Raw genomic sequence first — 22,134 nt, 5'->3', positions numbered from 1 at the left:
GACTGGATGTAGGGGCGTAGACCTGTACAATCTTCCTTTTGTATCTCTTATTAAGTTTCACAACAACACCTGCCACCCTCTCGTTAATGCTATAGAATTCCTGTATGTTACCAGCTATATTCTTATTAATCAGGAATCCGACGCCTAGTTCTCTTCTCTCCGCTAAGCCCCGGTAGCACAGGACGTGCCCGCTTTTTAGCACTGTATATGCTTCTTTTGGCCTCCTAACTTCACTGAGCCCTATTATATCCCATTTACTGCCCTCTAATTGCTCCAATAGCACTGCTAGACTCGCCTCACTAGATAACGTTCTAGCGTTAAACGTTGCCAGGTTCATATTCCAATGGCGGCCTGTCCGGAGCCAGTGATTCTTAGCACCCTCTGCTGCGTCGCAGGTCTGACCGCCGCCGTGGTCAGTTGCTTCACAGCTGCTGGGGACTGAGGGCCGGGGTTTGATTGTGTTGTTCATATAGGAGGTTGTGGCCAAGTACTGCACCAGGGTGGCCAATCCTGCTCTGGTGAGGGAGTGCGTTACCGGTTCTGGTCACCGGGATCAGGCCACACTCCAGGCCTGCTTCTGCAATTTTATCAACACGCGGATTTTTTTTTATTCCGGTGGAAAATTGCCGGCACCGGGATTCGAACCACGGACCTCTTGCACGCGAGGCGGGTGTTCTACCTCTACGCCACCGCTGCACCTTATCCACCGCTGCACCTTATGATGACTGCGTACTTTTGAACTTTTTCGATCTGTGTTTGGGGTGCTTCCCCTTTTTTGCTTTACTAGCCTTTCACATATTGACACGATAACAGATTTAGGAAAACGGGCCTTCTCTAGACGATTGAGTTTTTGCAAAAAGCTCAGATTGGCGAGGTGGTGGCATGGCTTTCTCTAAGTGCGGAACCAAAACACGTCATAGGACTTCCTCTTTTCACAAGGTTTGAGTGTGCCGAGGGGTAGGTTAGAATTGGTTTGCTTGTCCTGGGATTATATCGCCAACAAATATTTTGCGCTGTTAATCTTAACTGCAAATCCACAAAATGAATTTCAATTTTATTGGGCAGTTCATGGGTAAATCTGAGACCCATTCCTTCTTTATCAATGGCTGCGAGAATATCTCCTATATCTTTGGAACTGTTTTCAGAGCGGGTAACTGCCAGGTAGTCGTCAACAAACCCGAAGCACTCGATCAATGTTCCTGCCAAGACACTCTTGGCAGGAGAAAGCTCTTGCTCGAGAAAGCTCTTGCTAACCATTGAGGCGACCTGAGAGCCAATGCAGACCCACTGCTTCTGAATCATAATTTCATTATCCCAGATAACAAATCTGGAATTTAAATAGAAAACCAAGAGTTAGAAAAAAGACTGAACCGGGAAGCCACTATCATTCCTAAACTTTAACTCGTCGTTTTCCATAATGCAATCTTTGATTGTTTTGATCAGCGGATTTCTAGGAAGGGAATTGTATAAATCAGTGACGTCGTTGCTGAGCGCTGTGCATGCTGGATACACCCCTTCTTCTTAAAACCTAATGATATCTTCCGAGTTTTCTACTTTGCCATTTTTACCTGGAGCCCTGTTAAGTTCTTCTGAAGATAACCAGAAACTACGTGTTTCCATGTGTTTCTCTCAGACACAATTGTGCGTAAAGGTTGGCCGGGTTTATGCGTTTTTATCATAAAGAAAACCTCAAGGTTCAACCCCTGACTTTTTTTCACTGCCCCAGATAGACGCTCAAGGTTCAATTCCACCAAATATTTCGTTGCTTGATCTTTGACTTTCTTAGGTTGAACGTGTACCTTCTTGAAGTTTTTTGTTAAAGCGCCTGAGGCTTTCTCAGAAAACTGCCCTTCCGTTAGGAGGACTAAGTACCCTTCTTTATCAGCGGTGAATACTTTCGCTTCGTTTTCTCTTAAAAATTACACAAGGGGTTGAACCTTTCGCACTCTGTCATTATGGTTTGCTTGATGTCTGACCGACACGTCAACGCACCCAGAAATGCACCTGAATTTTTCATCTTTTTCGACATGCTTAGACACTGCTCTAACAGCGGCTATCTTATTGGGCTATCTTATTGGGTGTTTGGTTTCCGCACTTGATCATGCCACCACCTCGCCAATTTTTCGCCACAACCTCGCCACAACCTCAGCAATTTTCGCAACAACTCAATGGTCTAAAGAAGGCCGGTTTTCCTAAATATATTATCGTGTCATTATGTGAAGGGCTAGTGATGAAAAAAAGGGGAAGCACCCCAAACAGATCGAAAAAGTTCAGAAGTACGCAGTCATCCCTTATGTGCATCAGATGGGGCATGGGTTAAAAAAGACAGCCATGAAATATGGTGTTCAAGTAGCCTTTTCAGCAAAGAACTCCTTAAACAAGACTTGCGATCTTGTCAATAGACCTAAACAGGCGTCCAAAGCTACATGCCACGTCAAACACTCGGGGCAGCTTGTGGCATGCTCGGTGGGAGTGGTCGACGTCATTCCATTTTCGTGCGGCAAAATGTACTTTGGGCAGACGGGACGCTGCCTTAACATCAGCCTTAGGGAGCACCAAGGTGCGATCAGGAATTAAACAGGCTCTAATCTGGCCGCGCATTGTAGAGGTTGCTCATGCAAACCCGTGTTTGAACAAACGGAAATACTGTAGAAAAATACGAATCAAATTAACCGCGAGATTGTAGGGGCCTACTTCATGCATGCGAACTCAGGCGCATGCGTGAGACAGGCTTCTATTACTCTGTAGGATAAAGAAACTGATTTTACGAATGGCAAGATAGGCTAACACCCTTGTAAACGTCACTTTACACGTGTTTACATTTTCTGTATACTATAGTCCCTTGCTTGAAATAATAAACCCGTTGTTAGTCAGCGCTCGTATTCTGTACTTCCTCTCGTTCTTTGTTCGGGTTGTGCTGCCCACCCATAGGAACATGATAGTATGTGATTCCAATACAATGGAACGATTGACGTCCACAGAACAACGAAGGCGGTGTAATGACGACGTCATCGATAATGGCATAACGTTACTGAAATGGTGACAATGATAGAGCGACAGTGTGACGATGACCGTGTGACGATGGCATGATGAGATTCAGGTGACAAAGCTCTAATGACGACGATGCAATGAACGTGACGGCATCACAAGCCCGAAAGCAAGCCTAGTGATTCAGGCTATTGGACAACTTGGGCCACTGGGTCGGAGTATAAGGCGCGACAACGAGAGCAAAACGAGAGTCATATCACGAAGCTGGAATGAAGACGATTGAATGAGGACGACGGCATCACTGCAGTGGTGTAACAACGAATTCATGACGACTTTACGACAAAGACGGCGTGATGACGATAGCATGAGTGTCGGACGACACAGCTGGAGTATCGGCAATGCAACGACCACGACGGCATCACGACCAGGAGCACATACCTAGTGGCCCAAGCAGACAGACAAAGACCACTAGGTCGGTGTATAGATAGATAGATAGATAGATAGATAGATAGATAGATAGATAGATAGATAGATAGATAGATAGATAGATAGATAGATAGATAGATAGATAGATAGATAGATAGATAGATAGATAGATAGATAGATAGATAGATAGATAGATAGATAGATAGATAGATAGATAGATAGATAGATAGATAGATAGATAGATAGATAGATAGATAGATAGATAGATAGATAGATAGATAGATAGATAGATATATAGATAGATAGATAGATAGATAGATAGATAGATAGATAGATAGATAGATAGATAGATAGATAGATAGATAGATAGATAGATAGATAGATAGATAGATAGATAGATAGATAGATAGATAGATAGATAGATAGATTGACCACGGCTGAAATAGACAAAGAAGCATTAAACATAAATTCTTGGTGAGGTTTAGCGGCTGGATCGCAGTTCAGCAAGCAAACTTTCTGATTTAAAAAAAGCCCCTAATATTGCGCTGTTTCGATGATCAAGGCCAGTGCCAGGGTTTCAGAGTCAAGAAGCTTTGATGGAACTTTTATATGTTGATCTGAAATCGTCGCTTGCCTCCGCAAGCTGGGCACTGTCAAGCCAGATTTGCTCTAGAAACTCGATGGCGGCACTGTTGCCACAATTTCGGTTTGCTTTCTGACCATTGTGAAAAAGAAGACTATTTGTGTACGAAATGTTTTGTCGAAGCCAGGGACAGAGGATTTCTACATACCGCAGTGCACATTCTGGTTGCCTTTAATGGAGTTCTTGGTCGATGTTGTACAAAAAATTGCAGTTGCTTCAAGATCAAGGCGAGCTTCTGTTTTGTTCTGTGGGCACATAGCGCCTTCCGAAAATTTAACCTTCACTTTTATTGAAAAGCATATATATATATATCGTAGCCCTTGCGGGCTGCCCCATCCGTTTTGTTCTTGCCTGTAATACTGCAGTGTCCTATAAGCCACTGAAATGCAATCACATGACCCGCCGTGGTTGCTCAGTGGCTATGGTGTTAGGCTGCTGAGCACAAGGTCACGGAATCGAATTCCGGCCACGGCGGCCGCATTTCGATGGGGGCGAAATGCGAAAACACCCGTGTACTTAGATTTAGGTGCACGTTAAAGAACCCCAGGTGATCGAAATTTCCGGAATCCTCTACTACGGCGTGCCTCATAATCAGAAAGTGGTTTTGGCACGTAAAACCCCATAATTTAATTTTTAAATGCAATCACATGCCCAGCGTTAGATGCTGTTATGATAGACCTCTCAAGTGTGGGAAAAATTCAAGTGGGCAATCCCATGTCGAGATAATAGCCCTTTATCCCGAAAGAGCGTCACCCCTTTACGTCCTGAGCAGGCACAAAGGGAGGAACCAAAGAAGAAGACACGGAAGGGGAGAAGCTCAGTGGCTATGGTGTTAGGCTGCTGAGCACGAGGTCGCGGGATCGAATCCCGGCCACGGCGGCCGCATTTCGATGGGGGCGAAATGCGAAAACACCCGTGTACTTAGATTTAGGTGCACGGTAAAGAACCCCAGGTGGTCAAAATTTCCGGAGTCCCCCACTACGGCGTGCCTCATAATCAGAGGGCTCCACTGCCATGCGCGACTTCGCGAGCCCGCTGGATCAGCCGTTGCTGTTCCTGCTGGCTTGTGCTGAGCAGCGCAGACTCCCAAGAGGAAAGGGTAGGGTTGGGTATAGGAGGAACACCTGAAGGGTTAGGGCATTCCCATATGGAGTGATACACCGTGGGTTTGGCCCCACAGTGGGGACAATAGGAAGGGTACAGGGTGGGATGAAAGATATGTAGCATGTGGAGACAAGGAAATGAATTGGTCTGCAGTTGCCACCAGACAGCGGCATCTGCTCTATTAAGCGAAGGATGAGGAGGGGGATAGTTATGGCGACTTTGTCGGTAGTACTCGAGCGTCTCAGTGTACTGTATGGGCTCTGGTGGTGCGTCGTCTGGGTTGGACAGCTCTTCCGATGGTGCCCGGCCTGTCAGACCTCGGGCTACCGCATTAACGCGTTCATTACGATGGAGAGAGGCATGTCCAGGAGTCCAGACGATACGCACCCTGTGTAACGTGGGAGGGGGGACAGAGCAGAGAATTCGATGTGTGTGTGCAGTCACGAGTCCTTGCGCGAAGGCCCGGCAGGCAGCCTGCGAGTCTGTCACTGTGGTCATGGGGGTGTCTTGGGCGGAGAGGGTCGAGGCATGGACAATGGCCAGGGCTATTGGCCCTTCCTCTGCTGAGCAGCTGTGCGTTGTTAGAACTGTGGCACACACCCTAAGCGCGTCTGTATTGTCAGTTACATCTAAACACATGGCCCGCCTCTCTGGGTAGCGGGCCGCGTCCCTGTACAAAACCCCACTCATCGAGGAAATTTTCTACTCGCTTTGCGAAATAAATGTTTATTCTCTCTCTCATAATCAGAAAGTGGTTTTGCCACGTAAAACCCCACATATTATTATTATTATGGAAGGGGAGAAGGCTCGTCGACATCACAACCTGACAAAGGCACCGACACTTCCACAAGTTCCCCAGGTTTTCCAAGGAGACATAGACGACCAGAAGACAGCGAAGGGTTACATAAGGCCGTCCTGGCCCCCGTGTTAGGAAAACCGCTCGAGACTCGGATGCAGTCACAACCATGTACCAATGAAGTGAATACATTATTTTCAACTTTTTTTTTCATCATCGCGATGCCTGCCTTCGTCGTCGTTTCTCGATTCTTGCGGGGAAGGATCACCTCACCCGGTCGAGATTGTATCGATGCTAAGTGACGCAGGTATTCCTTGATGTAGTGCTTTTCATGCAATGGCTTTGCAATGCTTTTCGGGTTCATTAAAATTGTCTATCGGTTTGTTAAGCTTGCCGTAGTACGCATTTTATCACCTGCTTTATCACATACAGCCCTGACATTAATCTCTGTAAACCCATAAATATCTTGTCTGCGGAAAGAAACGCTTTCTTTAATTTTCTTCTTCGTCGCATTAATAAAATCTGAAAAGAAAGTGGACTCTTCCTAACGCTTCTCGAAAGACGTTGTTGGATTTGAGGAATTATCATTTCATGGCATTCGACGATGCCATAAATGCCATAAATGCCACAAGAAGGATGCGTGCTTCCTATCTGGATCTGCAGTAGACTTGTTTTTGTTTATGCTTGTGCTGATGTGTATCTCTGGTTGAGCGCTTGTCAATCGGAATTTACTCTGAGCGACCAAGAAATTGACATCCACTGCGCCTTGTGATCATCTTGGCTTCCTGGCTTCTCGACGACCTCGTGTTCACTGGCATCGTTTGCCTCGGAATAAAGCCAGACATTGCACTCAATTGTAGAATTGCCAGTATAATGGTGGTGGAGTAACTTATGTGCACGAATAAGCACCGAGCTCTAAGAGTTTGTTATGTTAACTCCGTGCCAGCGCTCCAGCCATATTTAAAAACGCGTTCCCCATGGGAGTTACGCGACTGGCTCTTACCTGTTTCCGACAGATGGCGTTATTTGTCTATGGCCTAATTCCTTGACACTCGACGCTTCCCCGAGTACAGTGGACGCTATACAGCGAGGTCTGCTCATCTGATCGCCGATTCCTGAAATTGATGGAGCAAAAAATTCAGCAGCGATTCTTCCTATATCTGCTTCGTTTGATGCTCGTAGATTAAACCGACAAATTCCAACGTAACGCTTTCATACGCTAAGTTTTATGAATCAACATTGAGCCTAGCACGAAACCGGTAGTCGAGTTTTTCGCATATTTCAATACGCTTGAGCGATATTTCAGCTGTGGATAGCCCCGGAAACGAATTATTAATTGAATAGGTAGTATGCTGATCAACATATTATTAACACTACATTTATTTACGCAGTTCCTTGCGCGGCTAAATTTTAAAAGGCCAGAAATGAAAGCGAGCAAGTTCTAATTTTTCCTAATGCGAAATTTTAAGTTATGCGGCAGTTTTCCACAGTTATGGTCAAAAACTGGTTACCACGTTGATCATATTCAGAGTGGTGGAAGTAAGTTGATTTTAAAAGGAAGCGTTACCTCGGGAGCTTAATTCTGAATACATTGAAACGGAGAAATCGTTTTCTCCAGCAACCACTTCACAAAAGTTGATGCGGTTGTTGCATTCAAATGAAAAAGAAATGTCCAGTTATTACGATACTTCGTAATGCGAAATTTGAGCGCAGCTGTATAGTTTCTTAATTTCGCGATATGCTGAGGGAAAGGATTTTGGACGGAAATCACCGCCCCGACTCGCAGTGGACCAATGCTGTCAGCGTCTTCGCAGAGGGAGGGGCAGTATGGGAACGCCGGCATGGTGAGCGGCATCGGAGCCAGCTGTGCAACTAGAAGGTGACGCGAGCAGTGGCACGAGCGCATTCGTGCGGTTACACCTCTAATATTATGTTTGCAGCATATTTACAGCAGGCAAAACTGATGAATTGTACAAAGCTTTGGCATATCCCAATAAATTTATTCGTGAGCGGCATTTTGAAACGTATTTGCAAACATTTCATTGATTGCGCGTAAGCCATCAATCTATGGGGTGATCCTTTTTAAGTTTGACGGAATTTCTAAAAGTCGCCTCTTGCAGGATAACCCAATTGTAGGCCTTGAGCTAGATTATTCAGAGAGGCGGACATTACTTGCACGAGAAATAGAAACACTTATCCAAATTAAGAAAAGTTTACTAGTTAGCCTTTAATTTATTTACTTTACGGCACATATTGCAATTCACGAATTGTATCCGGTGAGCATACAAGACGTATACAGTTGGAATGAATTTCCAGAATGACAAGTTTAGAGACATGCACCATTAAACACACCATAAACATGCACTGTTCGTCATTTTCCTTTTTTTACAGCAAAGCTGCTAGCCTCTCGGTAGTTGGCATTTTCCGTGTCCACCCGTGAGCAGAAATTGTCATCATGAGCAATGGCTCATACCCCCCTAAGTAAGCAAAAATGTCAAGGCTCATAGCCCCGTGAGGCGGAGGCTACAAGCGCTCAGCAAAGGGAAGGGAACAGTGCATACATTTATTGAAATCACCCATAGAACAAACAAGCAGAGCAGCATACGTTTAAATAAAGAACAAGCTCAAAGCAAGCAACCTAACCATAAATGAAGCATCGCATACCCCCCCAGCATTTCTAATGATGGTTTTGCGACAGCTTCGCTGGACATCCACTTTCCTAGCGCCGGCATGACCGAGTAATTTTTTTAAAACAAAACGTTCCTTATGCATTGAAGCAAGAAAGCAACTTGAATACCCATATAGTGCATTCGATACTTTGGAAAACAACATCTCGAAACTGGTATCATTCTCAATATTCAATTCAAGCGGATACGTCTTTCAAACTCACTGGATACATGAATGCTTTGTTTAGCGCAAAACAACAGACACAAGAAAGACGACAGGACAAGGCACTACGCTCAACTGTAGCTCAATGCTCCACGCATTGTGCTGAACTATCACCGGATACAGTTTGTAAATTGCAATATGCACCGTAAAGTAACTAATGAAGAAGTTAATAATTGATTTTTGTTAATTAGTTGAATATGTCACGATACCTCGTGCTAGTAATGTCCGTCTCGTCGAATTATGCTTTAAGGAAAAGAATTAACAGGCGATCTTTACGAAGTCCGGGAAACTTAAAAGGGCTCACCCTGTATATATCAATTTTAATATTTTTTTCGTTTTGACGTTCTATTAGATACAGTTTCCAGAAGTGTAATATCTTTCTTTTTTCGTGACACAGTTAACAATTTCCAAACTTCCTGCTTCAAGCTTTGTGCAAAATACCTGTTTTCGAAAAGTTTGGTAACATTGCATGATCTAAATGAATATTCTGCTGCCTAAAGAGTTATAGATTTACCTTTTCCCTCAAATGCAGCAAATTTAATTCACATTGATCCAACGACTGCCTCATAGAAAAATGTCTGCCTCTCACGTGTATCTGAATGGCGAAATCGGACTTGGCCCCCACCTAAAACTTCATCTTAGCAACTTTTATTACCGCAGTAAGTCATATTGGCTGGGTCCGCGTGTAGGATAATTTGGTCTGTTTGCGCGCCGGTCAAAATTAAAACGTGGGCTACTGGGAGTTGTACACTACAACTACGATATTTTGCTCTGCAGACGCTGCGTCATTTATATTGACGCCACTTGCGACACCAATAATCAAACTCCGATATGTGCCGACTGGCAGAAACTTGTAAACATATCGCTGATAGGAATTGTGCTGCCGTCAGACCTTACGCTCAATTCAAATTATCGTTTTTCTTTTGTTGCGATGACATTTACTCTAAGCCAGCGCACAGTGCAATATACGTAGTGTAAGGAAAACAGTGGCAACCTCCGCTTGCTTTCTCTGATAGCCACTGTGTCCTGCATGTATTCGCAGGAAAAAATCACGCATACGGTTTATATCACTATTATGTTGCAGCCAGGGGCATCGATAGGAGGGGGGGCTTCGGAAGCTTCATCCCCCCCCCAAAAAAAATTTTCGTGCTGCCATCCATCGCGGACTAAAGCAACCCCCGGCACCGGAAATCGTGCTGGATTTTGTCTAGAATGTCGTTTTCACGCTCGAAAACAGATTTAAGCGCGAACATTGCGAACTCGGACCGGATTTCGCGCCAACGCCCATGCACTGGGAGTCACGTGACGCACGGAGCCCCATCCGACCACGAAGTTTCAAGGTGCGTTTTGACGGAGAGCGGGCTCGTCGCGGCATCTCGCGGAGGCCGTCGAATTTCGGGCTAGCAGACGGGTAAAAGCCACAATGGTCGCTCGCCGCCATCACTGCGGGGACTCGACGGGTTGCAACGCCTTCGCTTGGGCGCAAACTCTCCGGAAAGTCTTGTCTCGTTGATTTAGGATATCGAGCAGTATGCGCATGGTTCTCTGTGAACCAAACGTCTCATGTTTTTTTTTTTTGATATTCCTTCGGCAGCCACATTAGGTGCCCAAAGTAGGCATTCAATTGTGACCGGCATAATTTCCTCTACGCTTTTTTTTTCCTTGCCCCCGCCCCACAAAAGAAAGAAGACATTGTTGCGGTGCCGCCAATTGTCGCATGGTGAAAGTTCGAATTTGTTACTCCTACTTTTGCGGAAAGTAATGGGCTACGTGACGCTTCAGTTGCCGGATACTCTTATTAAATTATTCTGGTAGCAATTATATGGACACTCCAGGCGCATTCCCGCAATCGCCGTCGCCATCATGTTCCGTATAAGGTCCTATGAGATAACATCATGACCGCACGCCGCATGCCGTATGTGCCAGTGAAAGCGTTATGGGGAAGTGGGGGAGGGGGGCATGGGTGAGCCGACGATGGTGGCTCAGTCTTGTGTGCGCAAGGCAGAAAAGCGGGGGGGGGGGGGGGGGGCTTGTCGCCTCCTGTCGCGCACGATACATCAGGGGGAGCGGAGGGAGGGAGTGCTGTGATCCGTGAATCTGTAGTGGCGCAACATGTTTATTTGCATCGTTTGATGCGTTATTTATTATGAGTTTTCTTAGGCAAGTTGATTTATTGAACACTTATCCGTATATTAAAATATCTTGTTGCGAGGTTTAGTGGTTACGTGCAGGGAACTTTCTTTCCAGTGACATTTTTTTGCCCTTTATGAAACTGTATCCTCGCATTTGTATATTCCATTGTATCTTCACATTTCCAATGTGCGAGGGCGAGTCAAATGAAAGTGAGCCAATCCACTTCGCGCAATAATGGTTCTGTTCATTATGTGCGAGGCATGCGCGTAGCACGCAGACATCTCTCATTTAGAAAAGGGACACGCAGGTGTGAGGATAAATGTTCGTTAATGATCTCATACACTGGGTTGAACATGGTTGCGTGATATAATGGACACTCACAAAGTTGAAGGGCGTGGTGTCGGGATGTTTCTGACAGCTGAAAGTGTTTCCAAAAAAAGAAATTAGTCGCCGTATGGCTGCCATGTACGGTGAACATTGCATTTTATTGGCCACTGTGAAGCGTTGGAGCAAACGGGTCAAAGCAGGACGTGAAAGTTGTAAAGACGATCCCAGATCAGGCCAAAGCCACCATGCAATCACCCCAAAGACAATTGTACAGGTTGATTAGCTGATTAGACAAGAACGAAGGATCGATGAACTGGCAGGCTGTGTGAACATCAGTCAGGGTTCGGGTCGCAGCATAATTCATGGCATTTCGGTTATCGGCTTTTGTGTGCGGAATGGATGCATAAGATTCTGAACCACCGCCAGACGACGGAAAGGTTCGGCGCTGACTTGACTCATCTGATCCGGAATCACAATGAGGGTGACGACTTCTTGTCTGCAATTGTGACGGGGGACGAATCATGGTGCCACTACTACGAGCCTCAAACACGACGGCAAAGCTTACATTGGGAACATTCGAATTCACTACCTCCAAGGAAAGCAAAGACCGTCATTTCTGCCGGAAAGGTGTTGTTGACTTCTTTTTGTCGATCGCCAGCGGCCAGTATACTGATTGAATTTCCTAAACCTAGAGAGAGTATCAATCGTTTCCGATATTGTGAAACCCCGGATTGGCTGCCTGTCGCTATGAAAAACAAACGACGTGAAAAATAGACGAATGGGGTCATCTTGCTCCACAATAATGCCCGCCCCCACGTCGCTGATGGGGTTTACACAAAACTGGGGAAATTCAAGTGGGTAACGCTGCAACATCCACCATACAGCCCAGGCATGTCGTCTTGCAACTTCTACATTTTGGGGCATGTGAAAAAAATTCAAGGGAACCAGATTCGTGTCGGATGATCACGTGAAAGGGTCAGTCACAGAGTTTTTGAAGCAGCAACCCAGGAAGCTTTATGACACGGGAATCACGCGACTCGTTAGTCAGTGGGACAAATGTCTCAATGCTCAGTGAGACCAGTTTTAAATAAAGTACCCCCTTTGTCATATATTCGTACTGGCTCACTTTAATTTCCCTCGCCCTCATATATTTTTCAGAACTCCTCTTCTTTATATGTGCTCTTTGTTGCGACCATAATTCCGGTGCAATTACTTATAATACACGACCGGTGACAGCTGCTTCTGCGCAATATATTGGAACAGATGAAAGCGTCATTGAGATTTTTCCAGGCAGTTACACATTTACAAAAATGCAAACAAAGTTCTTGAATGACAAAATTTCATTCAAATATTTGTCCTCAACTTGTTCATTTCATGGCCTTTACATTTTTCATGTCAGCGACATGCACTGCTTTGCTGGTTTCAAACTGATATAGTTCTAGAGTTTCTGTTATATTTTCTTTACTTATTAACTAGAGAGAAATTATGGAAGCATTCATATCACTTATTTCTGGCACAATTTTTGAGACATACGAATATATTCCTTTATGAAAAAATACATATTTTACTTCTCTTTACAGTGCATAGCGTTCAAGAATTCGTTTGCAGCGTCTTTGGCAATGGCAATGCACTTGACGTCACACGTCAGCGGCCGTGCCATCACCTGCCACCGTTGCACGTGTATGCAGCTCGAGTTGCTGCGCTGGCTGACGGTTGCCTATTGCCCGCTCAAGGATTGGAATAGAAGACTCATTATATTTATACCCGTATTATCGAGCAAGTGCACTAGTTACTTTGCGCAAACCCCCAAATATTGTCGTAGGGCTGGTTTTGTTTTGTTTTACTTTGCAAAGTACATTGCTTATCACATAAATGGGGGTTTTGAGACGTCGCTTCAGTAGACACAGCAGCGATACTTTCAAACCACTAAACCGGCATTATGCAATACCAATAGTGTAAATTGTAGAAGGTCGCCACTATGCTTAGCGTTACCTAGCTTGCATTATAAAATAAAATAATATAAATGGGAATGTAACATCCCAGAGTAATTCAACGGCTAAGAGCGGGGTGCAGAGCTGAATAAATTTCGACAACCTGGCCCATTTACAATTCACTTAGAGCATTACGCACTCGCATTATTGTATTATGCCCACATCGCGATGCCACCGCCACTGCCGGGATCCGCGTCCACCAAGTCAGTGGCCATCATCACAATTTCGCGGCAAATGACGTACCACAACAGGTCACATAACTTCCTAAATAAGTATGTGCTTGTTGCACGCAAACGAAAGCATGATTCTGTTAACTACTGAAATGGTGGCAACTGGCCGAGTCTCCTCACTAGGCCACAAATCGATTCAGCATTATTTCCAATGCGGTTGTTTTTGCGTAGAACTTCGAGGGAGGTCGTAAAAGCGCTGTTACACAATTATTTTCTCGTCGAATGCACCAGGCGCAGTAGTTATAGCACAACTGTCCTTGAAAGCCATGAATGTTTATGCAGTTACGAAAACGCTACCGCGGTTTCTGCAATTTCTTCCTTGTGCGGTGCCAACGAATCCACGACGGGCTTTGCGAGCAATTTTCTTTTTCGCTGCCGCAGGCTACTGCATATCAAGCACTTTAGACCGCAGTTCCTAGGACGTGTGTGTCATGCTAAGTGCATCGACTGGCGCGGTTTCACTATAAATATCAAAATATTACAAAAGGTATTTAATATAAAAGAACACCGTTTGGTAATCGACCAATTTACGAGACACCTTTTCTGAGCCGTTGGTCAAGGTGTATCTGCTGTGAAAGCATTTCCATGAACCGTGTTGCTTTTTTTTTTCGTGTCTCTCACCCTGGACAACTCGTTTTTGTTTTCTCCCTGTTCAACCTATCCCTGTTGGAGTATTTTGAGAAATCAGGTGCTTAAGCCATCTGAGGTCCAAATACGCCCGGGGAAATAGGACATTGGGACAATCGCAAATTACGCTGTCATGTGACACATGAGGAAAGGCGCTCCTCAAAAGCGAGCAGAAATTGTGGCGAAACGAAGCGAGATGTAGCGTTCTGTGAGGAGCTCTGTCTGAAGAGAAACGCTTCAAAAGAAATACTCGCATCAAACGCTACTAGGGATGAGTGCGTACGTAAGTGCTCATTCGTCCGTCCCTGTGCACCCTTTCTCTTTCCTTCTCTCTATGAGCATTAGACTATTTTCACCTCAGGTAGACAACTATACCCTTCTTCAAATAGAGAATCCTTTATCTCCCCCTCTCTTTTTCTCTCTACTTCCGAATAAAGAACTTAGTTGTATGCAATATTTGGTCTATTCCACTACACGTCAGACAACCAGGATCTCTCAGCTTATACCGATTTCCTGCTTTATGCCGCTTACGACGCATCAGCGGCACTGCATTGACTTGAAAAACAAAACTAAACGAACACAAAAGAATGTAAGAATTTCAGAAATGTAATATGGAAAGGGAGACCAATACGAACGTCCGAGAATCTTGCTCTCGATCAGAACAGATGTATGCGCGCGCTTTCGACTCGCGATCAGATGGCAACAAACTAAGCTTATCAACCAGGCCGATGTGCTGGCATGATATGTCCAGTTGTAAGGTTTAAGGTGACATGACACACCCTGAACACACAGAAGCACAACGGTACATACACCCACGGGTATGTTAATGTACTGACCAGAGCTGCCCACAGTCTTAATATTGCTTGCAGCATTGACAAAAAAAATGTATAAGTACCTTCGTTTTGCGCAGCGAAACTGTTTACACCGGCTTCTTCTTCGCAAACTACACACTAACTGTGATTGTCAGGCCTTCGAACACTTCGGTGCTAAAACATAGAAGCATTTGAATAATAACCTAAATTTAGCGCGTTCTTACAGTATGTTCCGGAAGACTTACAGAGCGTTTGCATATTAACAGCTACAAGTTCATACCTGCTGCAGTTTCTTCTATTAAGCTCGTACTTGTGTGTTTGGTCTGAACTAGGTGCCTATTCCGTACTTTCTAATATTCGAGTTTTGTGTTATTTTTATTATTCGGATACAATCACTACGCTGTTCGCATCCTGCTATAGATATCTATGATCCGTGGAAAGCTTTTTTGGGACCAATTAACAACATCGATCTGCCGCAACAGGTTACTAATATTATAATCAATATTTTGTACTTGGATGAAATTGTATTTAATAAAACAAGCTGAAGCACAGCGTGGGCATCACGCAAGGCCCGCGGTCCGGTAATGACAATAGCCAGTCAAGCCGCGGCCATGACACGTTCTGGTCGCGGAGCGTGTCATACGTGCCGAACGCATGCCCTAACAAAAGCCCTCCGTTGTGAAGTTATTATACGCGTAGCTGCACAGTTGCGCAACGAGGCGCGGCGAGACGAAGTAGCTCGGAGACAGCGGCGGGAAAGATACACTGTTCCCGAGGCACTGTGGTCGTACTCTCAAAGACACTACGTTGGAATGCAGGAAAGAGTTAAGACTAAACGGAACAATAGAAGGCAGCAGGAAAATGGGGGTGGGGGGAGCAGAGTTTGTGCGCCAACTAACACTCGGCAAGCCCGCTTTTATTCGCCTCCTCCTGTTGTCTTCCGAGTTTTCACGGTGTCTAATGTCGGGTTGCGACACTCACATTGTTTACAACTTAAACCGTCACGTCTGCACTTACACTCGAACACGAAATCTTTTAAAATAAAGTGGTGGCATCCCCGCATATATATCTATAATGAAACGGCGCTATTTACTACGAACAACGGTAACAGCCTCCTATACTTGTGTGACTTGGTTAGTTAGGTATGAAAATAACATGCATGTTCCTAAAATTTGCAGACTCAATATACCCTTCAGCGTCAGACACCATGTTATGCATGCTGCAACATCATGCCTGCCGCCACGGTCGCATAAATTTATTTATTTGGTCTATTTATTATTTATTATTGACCCCTGGACATTCTTCTCAGATCAATCTAACATTCAGGGCTCATGTTACCTAATGCTCATATTAGCAATATTTATACCGCAATGAGTTCGGGTTACCTAAAAAATATTGATACAGGTATATATGTAAACGCTGCCTCGTTTTGATAGTACAGTAGAGAGTTGAGAAAGTATGTTGAGCTCTGCAGGCCTCTGCGCATGTATGCGACGTTTTCAATGAAGTCTTTTCTCGCAGAACGTGCATTAACGTCGGCATGACGTACTTGCATTGGTGTTTTCCAGGGGTTGTGAACGCCCAGGACCATGAACAGGTCGTGAGGCACGCCGTCCTCGTTGTCTACAGTTGAGAATCGGATTCCGTGCCGTGTTATGGACAGTTATTTTCCAAGTGTGCGCTGACGTATGTCGCGATGAAATTTTACACCCCAGCAATCTATAAATGCGTCTTCTATAGTTTTCCTTCTTTTCTTTTTTTTGCTGAAAATGCTGGGCCTGAGCACTCCGGGCCCCTTTCTCGACTTATTTGTGACAACTCGCGCCATGAGACGCCGTGCCAGACCGCGCTGTCGCCGGGACCGGCCCACTTTCCTCGGTGGTTTCCTCATAGCACGCTGCATATAGAAATCACCACCGGCCGTGTTCACCGTGCTTTGACATTTCTTGGCTGGAGTACGCACGTCATCGTCGTCTTACAGGCACCACGTGACAAATCTATAGAAATGTGCGATTCCATGACACGTTTCCGCTGATTACGTCGCAATCTCTCGTTTGCGCTCGTTCACGCGGCCGCCGTAGAAATTATGCAGTTGCCGCCATGGAGCATCGTCCTCAACGCGGTCCTCGTCGCGCTGCGGTCGTCACAGGCACGCACGCTCGTGGCCCGCATACACAGCTGCTCAGTTTACGCAAACACATTGGCTTACGGGCTATGGCTTTGCGGTACCCCAAACAACGCTGGGTATTTGCACGGAGCAAACAGCGCGTAGGACGAGGAGGCGGGACAGAACGACAACACTACTGACTACTCAAGGTGACAAGTCAGCGCTTGTGTTGTCGTTTTTTTTTTTTCACGTGTCCTCGTCTTACGTGTTGTTTACCCCATCCAAATATACAACACCAACTAGCCCAACGTCGTTCCTTAATGCTGGGTAGCCAAGTGCCTGCGAAATTCTCGCCATAACATCGATTACAACAGTGAGTGGGTCGTGCACGGTTTCTTTTCTTTCTTTCTCTTTGTTTCTTTTTTTCTGTTGGTTTTCGAACGTCTCTGACCACCTTCCTTATTTTCGCATTTCAAGTACCAGGGTCGTCCGCTTTTAGGGGAAACACCTGATTAATATTCATCCGAACATAGCAGCTCCAATTTGGCATTAGGTTCAGCAGCCCGAATTGTCGCTAATAAATATCCGCATTAGGCGTCGTAGAGCAAGGGCACATTTGCTGCATAAAGGAGAAGAAATGATGAGTTTATATGCGCTGACTCGAATACCAATGAGGTATTCGGGAACAATAAGCTCCATAAGTGGAGACACATCGTTCAGCGAGTCAGAAAAACATGAGCGCGTGCCGCCTAACGTGCTTATATTTAAACTGCGTCTTCGCACGAACCTCGATCGTTTATCGAGCGACCCTGCCTCCGGGAGTCGCGACAACAGAAATGCTGGCACATAGCCGAGTCGCCCTTGATCGGCTTAAAAAACAGTTGCGTAGACGCATGGTATTTAGATTACGCTTTCCTAGAATGCAACTATCGCAGCTTCCAGTATACGGCTCGCGACAATTTCTACAATTTCTGTTTGCGTCTGGCCTTGCAACTTCTTCGCTAATTCCTACGTCCATTTGTTTGCAGGCTGTCCGCCACTCTTACGGCGTCTACTAACAAGTGCACGCAAGACATTCTGCTTGTTCGATGGTTTGTTTTGCACTGAAAGGCCTTCTTTAGTGGATACCAGTCAACAGACCTGTGCTCATTGTGATCCGTGACGAAATGCACGACGGACGGCCAAGGTGTTCTTGCACGATCAGGCGCGCGTTAAGGTACGGGCGAGTTCGAATCTACAGCTTGATCGAAGTCCATCATGCGCGGCGAACTGCTTGGCCAAAAGCCACGGCTCGCCTCTTACAGGCGAAAGCACCAATAACGCGTTCAACGCTAGAAACAAATAAGCCTGTTTCCGAATCGCCCCGTCACGCTGTGGTCACGTCCTTTTTGCGTAGCGCTCGTTATCGATGGTCAGACGTAGGCTACGTAAGACACGTGCTGCGTGCTTTGTTGCCTCTCTTTTTCCACGTGCTCAGCATATTTCTTCTCTCTTTTCTTCTGCCCATCTAATTTCGGCAATACTTAGGTACTTATCCTCCAAGAACAACAATTCACTTTTTTTTTTTGTAGGGCTACTGGCAAAATTCGTCTGCAATGCAGCCGACTCGTGTAAACACCATGTCATCTACAAGGTTAATTCCTCGCGGATAACATATTCGTGCAAATTAAAAAACGCTTTCGTGCGCCGGCAAGTTATGCAGCAGAATGGATCACGCCAAATGGCCTAGAACCCTGGTTGCACAAACTGTCCAGTCATCCATTGGCAAGAAACAAATCTCAGTGATCGTTCGCAGTTGCCTTAATAAAAAGAGAGAAATCGCTCACTTTGTTTAGTTGGAGCCGCAACTTGTTCGGAGTCCGACAATGATGTTTCCTTTCTCTGTTTTATCGCAATAGGAAAACGAAACACTTTGTATAATTTCTCGCACATTCTTGTACACTTTGAATTACATTTTAGGAAGAATGCCCGCACTGTGAATGTAATAACAACTTCCTCTGGCGATATTGCTCACTCTTGCGTTCCATATTAGGGAGCTATAGGGCCGTGCTATGCCCTGATAACTTTACTTAACCAACCATATAAAAGCCTGGGCATTCAGTAAGGTGCCTGTATTCAAAGTTAACGCATGGAAAGCAAAATAAAACGAGCAAGTTCCATGGCAGAAACAAACGCCAATATGCCGAGTTGGGTTTTGTTTTTATCGATAACATAATTTTTTAGAAATCGACCGGGATGTTCAGCACAATTCTTCTTGAGCTAGATTACTCTCAGTCGCGGACATTATTTACACAAGAAATCAAAATAACGTTTTGACTCACTAACAATGTTTCGAAAAGTAACTTTTAAAATAATTACTTTACGGCACATATTGCAACCCGCGAATTGTGTGCCGGTGACTTCGAAAGTCGTACGCACTTGGAACAATTTCCGAGGGTGACACGAGTTTCAAGATATGTATCGTGAAAGTTTGCGACAAGATGCATAGAAATTCCAGTGATTATTTAACTTCGCTCCAGAAAAATGCGGTTTGTTAAAACACGTAGGGGGAGCAAAGGTGCGTTCGTCCCCCCCCCCCCCTCCCTCCTGTCCGGTTTGACAGCGCTCATCTGAAGACATATATGTCAACCTGCATACAATAAAATTCGTAAAAATCGTTTGGACACGAAATCGCAGTGCAATTCTACTAAACCAAAAAAAAAAACTCGTTTAGCAGAACCAGCAACTAACGAAACTAGCGACATTCTCAGGTGTCCCACAGGTGGTGAAGTATATTGGCAGCATGGAAGTAATTAAGTCAAAATCAATATTGTCTGCAACAGCGCTGCACAACTTAAAAAAGAAACATGGACGAAGCTTTTATGAGAGACGTCGGATGTTTTGCATGCTACGAAATGCAGTATGCCCTTTGTGTCATCGTGCTCGTTTCTGCCTTCAGCATGTCGGCTCGTTATGCGATGTCGACTTAGTGTGGTGTCTACATGGTGTACACGTCTCCATTTTGTCCTTGCCTGCTTGGGCTAAAATTATACTTAAGTTCGGTACGTCACCTCCTTCACAGGCAATATAATGCAACTCTTTTGCCGAGTCCTTAAACAGAGCGCCTGCTCACCGACACGTGTAGCTGCTTTCGAAGACATACGCCAGGTTGACGCCATTATTAGCCGTAATTCCTGCATTTGCCCTAATCGAGGTGTCTGTAAAACGGAATGAACGTCTGCACCCACTTCAATTGTTTCTAGCCACGGCGAACACTGCAGTTCGACTATCTTTAGCTGCGCAATGGAGCCGCAGTGTTCCTGCATCACTGAGGAATGGCCACGAAGCCGATGGAACAGTTTCTCACTTTCGAACGACTTGCGACGCTATTGTAACTGTGCCGAAAGACTCTCGACATCTTCTGAAGAGCTCGTGTCCCACTGTTTGCCGCAATTGCGCGAGCGTTTCTTAGCATATTGAAGTCTTTCACCTACGACGAGAAATTTTCCAAAAATGAAACGCTATTACGATTTCACTTTTTTAACGATGAGACAAACCGAAATGCCTTTTTTTTTTAATGGATGTGACGTGGCGGCCTTCGCACGCCGCCATCGTGAGTGGTACTGGCAGCACGTCAATCTTTGGACACTTTAGTATGAGCGGTTTGTTATTTGTATCGGCCATGGACCGTTCTTTCATGAATCATTCATGAATCAACAATCTTGATTGAAAATAAATGGAAATGTTGAAAATTAAGGCAAAAGCACCAAGCTAAAGCATCTGTTTGAAGGCGTTATTGCATACGGCCGAGATTCAGTCGAAATGTAAAGTGCGCAACCGCGTGTTCGATTGTTGTACCGACGCTGCTCCAATAATATTGTCTTGACGTCCGTAGCTAAACCATTACGATCATGGTAGTGGGTCTTCATCATATGTTCCCCACATTCCTATACCTTTTTTGTTGTTGTTGTTGTTAAACGTACTTCACGCCTGCGAACTGTTCATTGCTTGTATCAGGTTTGGCGACAAAATCGTTTTGCTCATCTTATTTAATTGCAGCATGCTACATAAAAGTTCGTTTGGTTACAGGACGCTAAATATCTGCTCGAAGGCAGCATGTCGTAAGTTGCACAACCATGAATTGGAATAATGAACGTAGGCATTATTACTAGAGGAAATGTTGATGCAGGTAGTGGCGAAGATCAAGTCTGGGGATCCGAAAAAAGAAATAAAGAAAACACGTGGACCTAGCGCAGTGCCGGAATCTAAACGACTACGAGCTTGTGTAAGTTAGCGAGGTAGCAAGAGTACAGGGGATTACACAAGCACCGACTCGTAGCCTGTATAGCTGTTAGTTGCCTGCGTGACAATTACGAAGGCGATATGCGACGCTTGTTGAGGGAAAATGTTGATGACACGTGCATGGCACAGAGAAGTGCATGGACACATATCTAATCACATTGAACGACTCTATTACTTTGTGTTGCACTTGCACATTCATTCTGGCGGATTCGCCCAGAATGAGCAGTTACGCAGTGAGTGGCGCATGCGCTAGTGCAGGGGGCCAGTGCTGAAGCTGCGTGTTCGGGCTCATATCCAGCGGCATATTTTGTCGGATATTATATATCCAGTGGCCCCAGTTTTCTACTGTAGGCCAGAAAGGAGCCAACAGTGAGTTGTCTATCCCATGCTGCTAAATACAAGGGCGCAGGATCGAATCCATCGGCTACGGCGGCCGCATTTCGGTGGGAGCGAAATGCAAAAAGCCCCTATACCGTGCGTTAAGTGCACGTTAAAGAACGCCAGGTGGTCAAAGTTAATCCGCAGTCCCCCTTTACGGCGATCTTCATGATCATGTCATGGTTTTGGAACTTACGACCCAAGAATTTATGTGTTAATTTTGTTTCTATTGCGGCTCATATCGAAGGCCGAAATTTTGTACTGCAAGACAGCAGCTATCACATGGTTGTATATATCCAGAAGTGTATCCGGCGAGCAATGGACAACGAACGCCAAATCTCGGGAAATGGGGAAGCAAAACTACGCCTTAATCGGTTCACGTAGATCAGGCGGCTGCTGCTG

At 45.2% G+C, this 22,134-nt stretch overlaps 2 protein-coding genes across 3 annotated transcripts in view; one reads left to right on the top strand and one right to left on the bottom strand.

The window, feature by feature from the left end:
- The window catches only part of LOC135913798 (salivary peroxidase/catechol oxidase-like), a 223,110-nt gene that overhangs the window by 42,289 nt on the left and 158,687 nt on the right, over positions 1-22,134 (top strand). The gene's annotated exons all lie outside the window — the stretch shown is intronic.
- The window catches only part of LOC135913799 (uncharacterized), an 80,350-nt gene that overhangs the window by 38,959 nt on the left and 19,257 nt on the right, over positions 1-22,134 (bottom strand). For both annotated transcript variants that reach the window (XM_065446490.1, XM_065446491.1), the window contains exon 3: positions 6,961-7,072. In XM_065446490.1, coding sequence (XP_065302562.1) covers positions 6,961-7,072 — 112 coding nt within the window. The remainder of the gene's footprint in view (positions 1-6,960; positions 7,073-22,134) is intronic.

This window comes from Dermacentor albipictus, chromosome 6 (assembly GCF_038994185.2).
Source record: "Dermacentor albipictus isolate Rhodes 1998 colony chromosome 6, USDA_Dalb.pri_finalv2, whole genome shotgun sequence".
NCBI lineage: Eukaryota > Metazoa > Arthropoda > Arachnida > Ixodida > Ixodidae > Dermacentor > Dermacentor albipictus.
Note: the sequence above shows the minus strand (reverse complement) of the source record. Positions and strands in the feature narration are given on the sequence as shown.